We start from the raw sequence: 11345 nt of genomic DNA, 5'->3' as shown, positions 1-11345 counted from the left end.
TTTTTCATGTTTTTTAGCCTCAGGTTTTGTTTCAAACTTCGCTTCATTTTCGAGAAATATTGGCTGGTTTTGATCTTGCAAGGAACTATAATTAAATGTAACACGTCATCCAGCTCTGTCACGCGCTGATCACGCGCTTCTGCCACATACTGATCACGTAGAGCCTGAGTTAAAGCTTTAACTCCCAAGAGAACTGAATTCAGAGATCTACTGGATCGAAAGCTCAGGTCGCCCGAAAACCACTTTGACTTTGGACATAAAAAATTCAACAATTTCTCATTACAAGGACTATTTCCTCTAAAACACATTAAGTTCAGCCTTAGAATCATTCTTTGATGTAAACAAAATCTTTGCATAGAAAGTAAAACCGTCCTGTTGATAAATCTGGTTGTGCTGACGACATTGACATCTTTACATGTGAAGATATAAATGGTACCCTAACTGCGTGCGAGGAAGATGTCATGGTTTCAAAATAGAAAAAAATGCTGGTATTTCACCGACAACCCCATTAACGTTATCATAACTATAGATAGTGAATGCTGAAAAATCAAAACTGTTGCCGCGATTTTCAGATATAGAGTTGAGACGTAGGCATTTCGTAATTTTTTCACGTTTTTAACCGCAGGCTTTGTTTAATTTTCGAGAAATATTGGCTGGTTTTCATTTTGCAAGGAACTATAATTGAATGTAACACGTCATCCAGCTCTGTCACGCGCTGATCACGCACTTCTGCCGCATACTGATCACGTACAAGATCTACTGCATCGAAAACTCAGGTCGTCCGAAAACCACTAACTTTGGACATAAAAAATTTAACAGTTTCTTATTGCAGGGACTATTTTCTTTAAAAAAATATCAAGCTCAGTCTTAAAAGCGTCCGCAGATGTAAACAAAATCTTTGCATGGAAAAGAAAACCGTCATGTTGATAAATCTGGTTGTGGTGACAACATTGACATCTTTACATGTGAAGATATAAATGATACTCTGACTGCGTGCGATGAAGATGTCATGGTTTCGAAACAGATAAAAATGCTGTTATGTCACCGGCAACTACATTACCGTTGCTATCATTATAGATCGTGAATGTCGCGAAATCAAAACTGCTGCCGCAATCTTTAGAAATACAGGAGAACCGTAAGCATTTTGGTTTTTTTTTTTTTTTTTTTTTCTCTTTAACCTAAGGCTTTGTTTTACACTTCGCTTCATTTTCGAGGAAATTTTGGCTGGGTTGATGTTGACAAGAGCTAAAATTATATAAAGCACGTAATGTAGCTCTGTCACGTGCTCATCATGCGCTTCTGCCGCATACTGATACGTACAGTTTAAGCTTTAACACCCAAGATCTGCTTATTAATTCTCCTCTATTGCTGCAATGTGTTTTCTTTGAAATTAATTACGTGAATTTGGTTTTAGATCAAGACAACAAGTTCTACCTGATAAGTTTGAGTATTCTCATTACCTGTTTCCTGGATATTGTCTGGATATTGCAGGGAAAATTTACATGTTATCACTTCTGGGAGTTAATGGGTTAGGGAAGTTAAAAGGCGCGCAGACTTTGAATTCCATATAAATAAAAACTTGAATGCTCCAATCAAACTAAAAGTAGCAGGTGTATATGGATATGTAAAATATAAGTACAATAACAAAATTAGTGGACATTTCACTAACACGAGATTGGTACTCTTTTGAAATTTTAAAATTCCTAACCATTATATTCCTGACTAGCACTCATCTTCCTCGAGTTTAGTTCCTTGAAAAGTCTGAAAGAATTCCATGACTGTCAGGGGATTTTTATGAACTGCACTAACCCAGTATTAAGGACCTTAAACCTCTACTAACTATGCTTAAACAGAGGCGGATCCAGGAAATTTTGATTTGGGGGTCCAAACTTTGGTTCAGAAAGGACTGTTGGACTCTTTGAGGCAAATTACTTCTCCCCCACACCCCCTCCCACCAGTCGCGGTTGCACGTTATAATTCCTTGGCCGCTTACCGTTTATTTGGATTCATTAAAAAAATCAGCCAGTTAAAAGTGATAAACGATCATGTCTCAAAGTTGTAAGCGTCAAGTTTGATAGGGGAGGGGGGGTTCAGACCCCCCGGACCTTCCCCCTGGATCCGCCACTGTTAAACAGATAACAACAGTCACAGTAACAAGGAGGAGAAACAAAAGATTTGATGAGCAGAAAAATTGCTCGGCTTATGCATTTTCAAACTTTGTACATTTCTTGGCTTCCCTCTACACAGCAGCAAGAACGTGAAATCAACTACATTTGCATGAGCAGAGAACTGAAACCCAAGCAGCAAATTATTTATGTTTCCATTTGGAACTCAACCTGCTCACATAAGTTACGCTGAAGTTGAGGTGTGGTGATGTAAGAGACGGTAAAGACACACAGCCATTTGCAAAATTGCAGCTTATAATATACATTAGTTTTTTATTTACTAATTTTTAATTCCTCTGCATTTCTTGTCCTTAGTGCTTAAGTTCCTTATTAGAATTATATTTTCAATTGCCTAAATCAAACATACGTGCTAACAGTATTAAGTTAACAACAATGCCTGCAAAGTGCAACGAATCTTGTCCTTTGGTGATTGAGTTCCTCATAGTTCAAATCCTGTCCAGGAACCAGCTTAAGCTTGAACAACTTCAGAAACCGTGACATGAGTACCTTGAACTCAAATTCAGCAATAGCCTGACCGATACAGCGTTGTGGGCCAAGTGAAAAAGGAATGTAGTAAAATTGTCAATGTCCTACTTCATTTTCATCATTTAAGGTTGAAAATCACTCAGGATCGAATCCCTCGGGGTCGTGCTGTACTTGTAGTACTTGGGGCTGTTGTGTAAAGTAAACACACCAATATTTATCAATATTCCTGCTGGTATTCTGTGCCCTCATAATTCACAATTCTCATCCATTACTCAGGTTTAACCAGGGATGCTGGGGTGAAGCCAAAGCGTTTCTTTCATGGCAAGACCTGTATAACTTTGTTTGCCGTGGTCATCATATGAAACATACTGACAAGAACCAAAGATATCATCAACCTCTTGCACTAACCTGTAACAAATTTGAAAGGCTTTTATCCCTGATTATTACACAATGTAGAAATTGTTGAAATGTAGTGGTATGATGACTGTGTACTAGATGGAGAAGAGGTCTGTGTAATACTTAACTCACTTGTTCTCAACTTCAGGATTCTTTGCAGCTGTTTCAGCCAACATTTAAGGACAAAGCTGCTGAAGTGGTGTCCTCACCTAAGAAAAAGAATGAAAATATTGAACAATTTGCAGTTAAATTTCATTTTAGATTGTTTTAGTTGTAACCTTGATCTGTATTCAGTTGCCTGAACCTACCAGTGTGCCAAATATTTTCTGGGTTTTCTTCCCCTTGAATGGGACGCGATGCCTTGAGATAGATTACTATATATGATCCATGTAACTAAAGTAGAGAGGAAATTATAGTTGTTACTGTGCTTTTCCATAACATGTCAGCTTTGAAATTTTAATTCATGTTAAATTAGCACACAAAATGTAGTTAAGTTTTAAGTGTGGGAGGGGAAAAAATTGACTTTTTTGCAGTGAACAGATCCCTAGACACCTGACATTGGCTGTCCAAGGTTCTGTCACTGAGACGAGTCTTTGCTAAGCTGGGCCTTCCACTGAGTTAATTAACGGGTGACAGTGTGTTGTCTTATATATGGCTATGGTCAGGAATTTTGCAAGCACCACGTTTCGTAAAGAATAAGAAAGATCATAAAATTACCAAGAGACTTTTGAGGATTTTGGCTAATATATTGAGTACAAAACTGCTTAAGAGGACACTGGAACAAACTTTTGATTTTTATTCCATTATTTGATTTCAAAAGCTGTTCCACACATCATTTTAATTTCAAACTGTGTCATAGCAAACAAGCATTTCCTACATTGTACATGTTATGCAGTGCTCGAAATTAGCAGTTGCCCGGTGCCCTGAGACAACTAAAACTTCATTCATTCATTCAGGCAATCAGATTTTAGGGTAAATAAAGGACAGGTTGCCCCAGAAGAATTCGCCAGACAACCCAGGAAAAAATTGAAGTACTTACATTACTTTGATGCCTAACAGAATAAAGCGCAGAAGCTATAAACTTGAGAGATGAAAATAGCCTAAAATGTGAGGTTTATCCCTGATACTGATGGATGGATCCACCCAGGAAGGTTGTGAAAATTAATTAACGCCGTTTGCTTGATTCAATAAGTAAGGATGGGCTGATACTGATACCAAATATTTGATACCAACGATACCAAGGTCAGATAAAAAATTATCAATACTAGCATAGAGTATCAATTCTTTTGATACTGCATGCGAGATACCTGCACTTAATCTCTCACAAATAACCACTGACAAGTAGCCGAAGGGCTCGAGATCATGCATGAGCGCAACCAAGTTCTCATCAGGGCAACCAAAGTCAGGGGCTTGGTTGTCTGGCAATTGCCATAAGGGCGACCTGGATTTTTCCTAATTTAATGAGCACTGGTTATGGTATTGTTAGTCATGTTGTACCTGCAATAAAAATGCGAGAAAATGATCCAACATCTCTTCATAATGCAACTGAGTGTCTTCAGGAGCTGATTTCAGGATATAGGTGCGAATATCTGATGGAACATCATCACCATTCAATACTGCCTTTCTTCTCTCATCTATAATCTTCTTGCCAGTATCCTGTAAAAAATGAACCGCTGCCACAACAGTGTTTTGATAGCCATAGGTTGTGAAGTCAATAGCATGAGGAGGATGGGATAAACACCAAATTGGAGCAACTAAACACTCTTTAATGGCTTCTGGGAACAAGGAATCAGAATTATTGACAGCATTTAGATCAATTCCAAACACCACCTGAAAAGGAGAGAAAGTACAAGCTTTACACTAAACATCATCATGCAGAAAGGTCTCTAGTGTTATTGGCGCAACTCCAAAAAGATACTGAGTGGACTAGAAAAAAAATTTAGATGGGTCAGCCATGGGCTGAAAAAATAACAATGTATCCAGGGGTTTCATTAAGGGCCAGGCACCGGGCAAATTGACCGGTTGTGAGGACGGTTTTGCCCACCTGATTTGACGGTCTGGAGGAAAGTTATAATCTAGTAAAGAAGTTCAGTTCAAAGAGTTTTGCCCGCCTGTGAAAACCAGTTGCCCTCCTGCAGAAAACATTAATGAAGCCCCTGTGTATCTGCACCAGTAGACAGGCCTACCATGGGGGGAGGGTACTTGATTCAATTTTTGCTGGGTGCAGTGTATGTGCTTCTGGTCTCACAGTTCTGCTACCCTATTACATTCTATTCTGTAGCCAATTACAGACCCATCTTAGTTACATTTGGAAATAAGGTAAAAACTTTTTAACTGTGAATTTCCCCAATTCTATGTCCCTTGTAAATTTCCGGGTGGGCACAGATAAAAAAAAGTATACCTCACTATTCGTTATTGGGTAGAGTGGTGAGTGCATTTGTATCTCCTGAATGTCATTCGTATCCTAAAAATTCAGTTGCATCTTAACTGCGAAATACACCCCTTACCTTCCCTATTAAATCCAAAGTTATCCGGTTAAATTCATCTGCCATTTTCACTTCAGTTTTACCATTAGCTAACCCAGTCAGTCTTGCCAAAAACACATCACAGCTCAAGTTAAACTGTTCCATAAGCTCCTTTAAATACTTCCTGTGAAATGCGGGATTGATTGGCAGCCGTTTGGATTTCGATTTTCCAAGAACAGTCTCGAAAACAAGACCTTTACCCATAAACCTCTCCTTGAAGAGGAAACCGAGCTGATCGTAAGACCAAGCATCTTTGGGGAGATTGGAGGTTATCAGCACTTCTTTGATTATTAAAGATCTGAAACGTAGAAAAACGGGATGTGAAAAATCCAGACGATTATTACAGGGCCGTACTCTTGGGAAAGAAACTTAAAAACTTCGAAGCCGTTGGTGAATCCATGCTGTTTTTCAAGCGTTCGATTGTCTGTATGTTTCCTCGGAAAAATTCATCTCGTTTAGGGCCTGGAATGTGGTCAAGTGTCTTGTGTTTATGTTGCAGATAAAGCACGAAGCAAAGAACAAGGGTAAATACAGTCATACACAAAGTTATAAAGATTAATGGAGAACAGCGAACTAAAAGGACGCCATTTTGGTTTTCTGAAGAATCCTTGTCAACAGTAGTAGGGTGAGGAGAGTTATTCTCGTAATTTCAGACCATTGAAAATGAAATAAAGTCAAGCAAAAAAAAGCTCTGGGTCTATCACTGCATATTAGAAGTCCTGGTTGTATTTATAAAGATAAAAGGACCAAGATTCCTCGCTTTTGAGATCATAAAACGCAGACGAAAACAAACAAAAAAAAACAAACAAAAAAAACCGAAAAAAAAAAAAAATGGGTAATGCACCCACTCCCTGATAGTAAAAGTCTTGACAACTCGCCCCAGTGCCTTTGCGTGAACCAATATGGCGAATGGCGGGCTATTCGGGTTTAGTGAAGACGACGTTAAGAAACTTTACACCAAAGTAATTGGCAGAGAGAATGAAATCGATACACTTTTAACTCTTTTTGGGCAAAGGAAGACATTCTCTTGTCCAGCGATCTTCATTTGTGGACACATCGGTACAGGGAAATCATTTGTTGTGCAGACTTTGCTAAAAGATTTGGAGGTGAGTACAAACGAGTATAATTTGAGAGAAATCACATCTACTGATTGTTACTAAGAAAGAAAAAGCTTTTCGTAATATTGATTTTGTGTGTTTTGACGCGAAAACAGACTGTCCTATCTTATGGAGGGTAACTAGAATTTTAACAAGCATAAATGTAATCTCCATTACTGTTCTTTATGCATTTCCTAAGGCACTGACAAAGAGAATTTGTTGAACAATCAAGAGCATCTTGCAATTGGTGATCATTTTCTTTTTTCTCTTGACCTTCATATGTGATTCAGGGGTGATATTGTAAGGAGAAATTAGATTCTAGTCACTCTTTGGTGTCATAGGGTTATTGACTGAGATACTCAGAGAGGCTGCTGGAGGCTCATGACGGCCGGGTAACCTTGTATCATTTGACTACCCACACAGCTGTCATTGAATGGTCCAGCTGTATGTTCTTGATTTGAATGCAGAGGTGCATTTTGTATACAGGCCATACTGTTTTATCTCAAGCACTTGTGCGTAATCTCGATCACCAGGATGCGACAGTATCAGTAATGGTAGCCAAGTAGCCACAGACTAGTAGAAATTCAAATGAATAAAGGCTGATAGTTTCGAAAGAAACTGTTTGGGGCTGTGTCGGTGGGAGTAACGAAATAATTTGGATATATCAACAAAGTTGAAATGGTAAATTGGCCACCGTAATGATTACAAAAGCTGACGTTTCGAGCGTTAGCCCTTCGTCGGGGCTAACACTCGAAACGTCAGCTTTTGTAATCATTACGGTGGCCAATTTACCATTTCAACTTTGTTGATATATTCAAATTATTTAGTAGAAATTCAGTTTGGGCGAGTGGTTTTCGATTTACACTAGCCAGTTTGGCTGGTAAACAAACTGAAATTGTTGTAACCAACCACTTGGTTAGTAAGTTCAAGAGTTTGTGCTGAGCCCACATCAGATTGTGAGCCATTTGTGATACTTTGTATTACTGTCTAAAATCTTTTGAAAATCTTGAAAATTCAACAAGTAAAAGAAGTGGTCCAACAGTTTGAAAAATTTCTTTCACCTGTCGTGCCTAAAATATGGGAGAGCACAGCTAATCCCTCACATACAATCACACTACACAATTGCCTCTTAATCCTTGGATCAAACCATCAACTGATAGTAACTCTCTCTTTTTTTTTTGTTCCTCTGATATAACAGCTTCCACATGTGCTAGTTAACTGTGTTGAGAGTTTTACAGCAAGACTGATATTTGAGCACATCTTATACCGGCTACAAGATCCAGATGAAGATGACAATTGGAATGCCCCTCCTAAATGTGAAAATATGACGGAATTTTTACGCCACTTTAAACATTCTTTATCAGCAAAGGAACTCATGAATGAAACATTCTACATTGTGCTTGACAAAGCAGAGAAACTTCGAGATATCGAGGCAAATGTTCTTCCTGCCTTTTTAAGACTTCAGGAACTAACTCAGCTAAATATTTGTGTCATCTTGCTCAGTCAAATTGTTTGGGAAAAGTTTCAAGTTGGTACTGGATTCTGTGAGCCCTTTGTCATTCTCTTTCCTGACTATTCAAAGTCTGAATTGCTGGAGATCATGGCAAGAGATAGCCCATCTTCATATCCAGTGGAATTTTTCAAAGCATACTGCCAGCTTCTCCTGAGTGTGTTCTATTCTCTGTGTAGGGATTTGAATGAGCTCAGACATCTGGTAGGTGGAGGATTCCTCTAAAGGAGAAGCACTGTGGTATTATTGAGTAGGAATCTGCATATCAGAATTAAATTCCTCTCTCTGTAAAGGTTAAGAAAGAAATGTGCACAGGCACCATAAATTTTTTTTTAATAAAGGTGGCTCTGCTCATAAAGTTGGGATTTTGTTTTTATAACCTTATACAGAGGTGAATCTTTACAAATGCAGATTACATGTCAATTTTGTTGGAACCTTTTTTTCTGGGGGGGGGAACAAATTTACCTAGTTTAACAACATTAGAAATCATTATCACCTTGCTCAAGTTGGAAATTGGAAGGAAATGGTTATTAATTAATTTTTTTAAAGTTACTTTTCAAAAGAATTAAATTCTTATTGTTGTGATATGTGTAGGCTCTTCTTCATTTTCCAAAATATTGTGAACCAATAACATCTGGTGAAGCTCAATTGACAGACAGTCGTAAGCTGTGGCGAAACATTGAGCCTCATCTCAAGAAAGCTCTCCACACAGTCTACCTTAGGGAGGTGTCCAGTTACCAGTGGGAGAATATCATTGGACAGGGAACACAGACAGGCAATGAAAACTTTGGAGCCTTGGGTAGGAGATTGTTTTCATTAATTCTGTGTTTCTATAATTTGTCATTTTTAAATTGAAAAAGTAAAAACAGCTCAGTATTTAGCTGGTGCTGCTCATCTCCGTTTAAAATAATTTGGAATTAACCTTTCCATTGCAGTGTAAAGGATGTTTGATCATAGGTCGTAGAGGTGGGGTTTAAAGGAACTTTTGAAGACCAGTAGCTTGATTGGTAAATTTTGCGTCAGATATTTTTCTACTATGCAGCAAAATCCCTAACAACTACAGATGTCTAATCCAAGAACTGCGATTTTTGCAGGAATTTCTGTTCGTTGCCACATGGAGCTGCCATTCTATGCCAAGTATTTGTTGATCTCAGCATATTTGGCATCGTATAACCCAGCTCACACAGACAGAAGGTTTTTTACCAAACAGGGGAGAAAAGGATTAAGTAACCGAGCAAAAGCTGCTGCAAAAGGGAAGAAATCCAACACTCAGCTGACAGGTTAGAACTTTTCTAGTCTGAAGCGTGTGGTTGATAGATGTTTACAACAGAGGGGTTTTATTTTTCCGTCGGATCTGTATATCCCCACTTAACCTTATGCGAGAAAAAGTTTCGTTCAGCATCGTGCTGATTGCGTTCATCGAGTAACCAGTCATCTAGAGTAGAGTAGACATCTATATTTATACCGGATAGCGCCTTCAGTGTAGTGAACACTGGTATCAACGGGGGTCCTGTTACCCACCAATCCCACCCCAGGGGAGGACATTCATCACGCAGTAATCTCGTGCGTGGGAAATTAACGTCTCCTGCCCCTAACCCTGCAGGAGACGGGACCTCCATTTATTCGTCCTTATCCGAGAAGACTAGAATATCCAATCATTTCTTGATGTTATAGAAAGGTAGCATATTCTTCTCAATTGTTTTAAGACCCTGAGTGTTGGTCCGGCCGGGGCTGGAACCCTCGACCTCCCGCACAACAGTCCAGCGCTCTATCCTTTGAGCTAACCGGGAGGCCAACGAGTCAGTTAGCCAACGCTACAACACCTCTTTCTAAATGATCCAATATTCGCTCGTGAAGCAAGATATCAGAAGAAAATGTTTGATTTATAAAATAGAAAATGGAACCTGTGAGAGAGGTGAATAAAACAGTCAAACTTGCTCCTCTGTCAGGATGTTGGATGGAAATGTGTATCGTTTGACCGGTCTCTTTAGAACTACTCTACACTGGAAGATTCTTGAAGTCATTGAAGGCTTTCCCAATCTTTTTTATGTTCTTCAAACTACAAAATGAAGTGAACTAGACGGTAACCGGTCAAGTCGCCCGAAAGTCATCTCGCCCGAAAGTCATCTCACCCGAAAGTCATCTCGCCCGAAGTCATGTCGCCCGGAACCAGTCATGTTGCCCGAAACTCATAGTCATGTTGCCCGATATTTTGAGTCATGTCGCCCAAACTTTTATCGATTGTTTAAACTTGAAGAAAGGTAACACCTTAAGTAAATTGCAAGGAATAAACTTTTAAAATGCTGACTCGTAACCTGTTTTCGTCCACTAACCTATGCAAATATGAAGTTAAAGAAAGACTCAGCGCTGTTCACTTCAGCGTTGTTCCTTACTATGAACTAAACTGATCATTCTACAGCACAGATTCTAGTAATTATAAGCGGAACACTCATCTCACCCGAAAGTCATCTCGCCCGAAGTCATGTCGCCCGGAACCAGTCATGTTGCCCGAAACTCATAGTCATGTTGCCCGATATTTTGAGTCATGTCGCCCAAACTTTTAGAATTTTCAAATGGACAGACTAATGGCCATATTTTACAGTATTGTGGAGGATAAAGGGTATTTTTGCATCCGCCTTAGAAAAACGCGTGATCCAATAAAATTTCAGTGAAAGGCATCATAACTTAATAATATTAATATTATTAAGTTAATAATATTAATATTATTAAGTTAATAATATTAATATTATTAAGTTAATAATATTAATTAGCCATATTCCACCCCCTCCCCCCGCTTTTTCTTTAGTCCAATCCAACTGGCCCAAAATTTTTTTTAACCGTCAGTAATCTCTTTTTCTTTTTGTCCTGTTAGGTCCAAAGAATTTTCAAATGGACAGACTAATGGCCATATTTTACAGTATTGTGGAGGATAAAGTCGCTCCAACCGCGAACATCCTTTGTCAGATATCATCCCTTGTGTCGCTAAATCTCTTGGCGCAAATCACAGCAGATGATCAGATAGATTGTCCTAAATACAAATGCCTCGTGAGCTTCAGCACCATCTCAGAGATCGCGAGACAACTTGAGTTTGATATTATTCAGTACTTGTACGACTTTGTTTGACAGACCTCCGACCTCCTTTACCCCCCCTCCCCCCCTTGTCTAA

The 11345-nt window shown here is 38.9% G+C and overlaps 1 protein-coding gene and 1 pseudogene across 5 annotated transcripts; one reads left to right on the top strand and one right to left on the bottom strand.

Moving 5' to 3' along the window:
• Positions 1-2411: 2411 nt before the first annotated feature.
• Positions 2412-6221, bottom strand: LOC148737955 (cholesterol 24-hydroxylase-like; annotated as a pseudogene). The gene is made up of 5 exons (XR_015997445.1): positions 5555-6221; positions 4545-4877; positions 3356-3440; positions 3180-3256; positions 2412-3059 (listed from the first exon to the last, which is right to left on the bottom strand). The product of XR_015997445.1 is annotated as a cholesterol 24-hydroxylase-like (transcript).
• Positions 6221-11306, top strand: LOC148737954 (origin recognition complex subunit 5-like). 4 transcript variants are annotated; one of them, XM_088751403.1, is made up of 5 exons: positions 6221-6678; positions 7868-8383; positions 8774-8978; positions 9274-9459; positions 11052-11306. In XM_088751403.1, exons 1-5 carry the CDS (start codon positions 6475-6477, stop codon positions 11300-11302), a joined length of 1362 nt encoding a protein of 453 aa, XP_088607529.1. In that variant the 5' UTR covers positions 6221-6474; the 3' UTR covers positions 11303-11306. The 4 variants fall into 4 exon arrangements, with proteins under 4 accessions (XP_088607529.1, XP_088607532.1, XP_088607531.1 ...); XM_088751406.1 differs by lacking the exon at positions 11052-11306 and adding an exon at positions 10252-11009; XM_088751405.1 differs by lacking the exon at positions 11052-11306 and adding an exon at positions 10074-10245.
• The last annotated feature ends 39 nt before the right edge of the window (positions 11307-11345 follow it).

The sequence above is a fragment of the Stylophora pistillata genome, chromosome 2 (assembly GCF_964205215.1).
Source record: "Stylophora pistillata chromosome 2, jaStyPist1.2, whole genome shotgun sequence".
Lineage (NCBI taxonomy): Eukaryota > Metazoa > Cnidaria > Anthozoa > Scleractinia > Pocilloporidae > Stylophora > Stylophora pistillata.
Note: the sequence above shows the minus strand (reverse complement) of the source record. Positions and strands in the feature narration are given on the sequence as shown.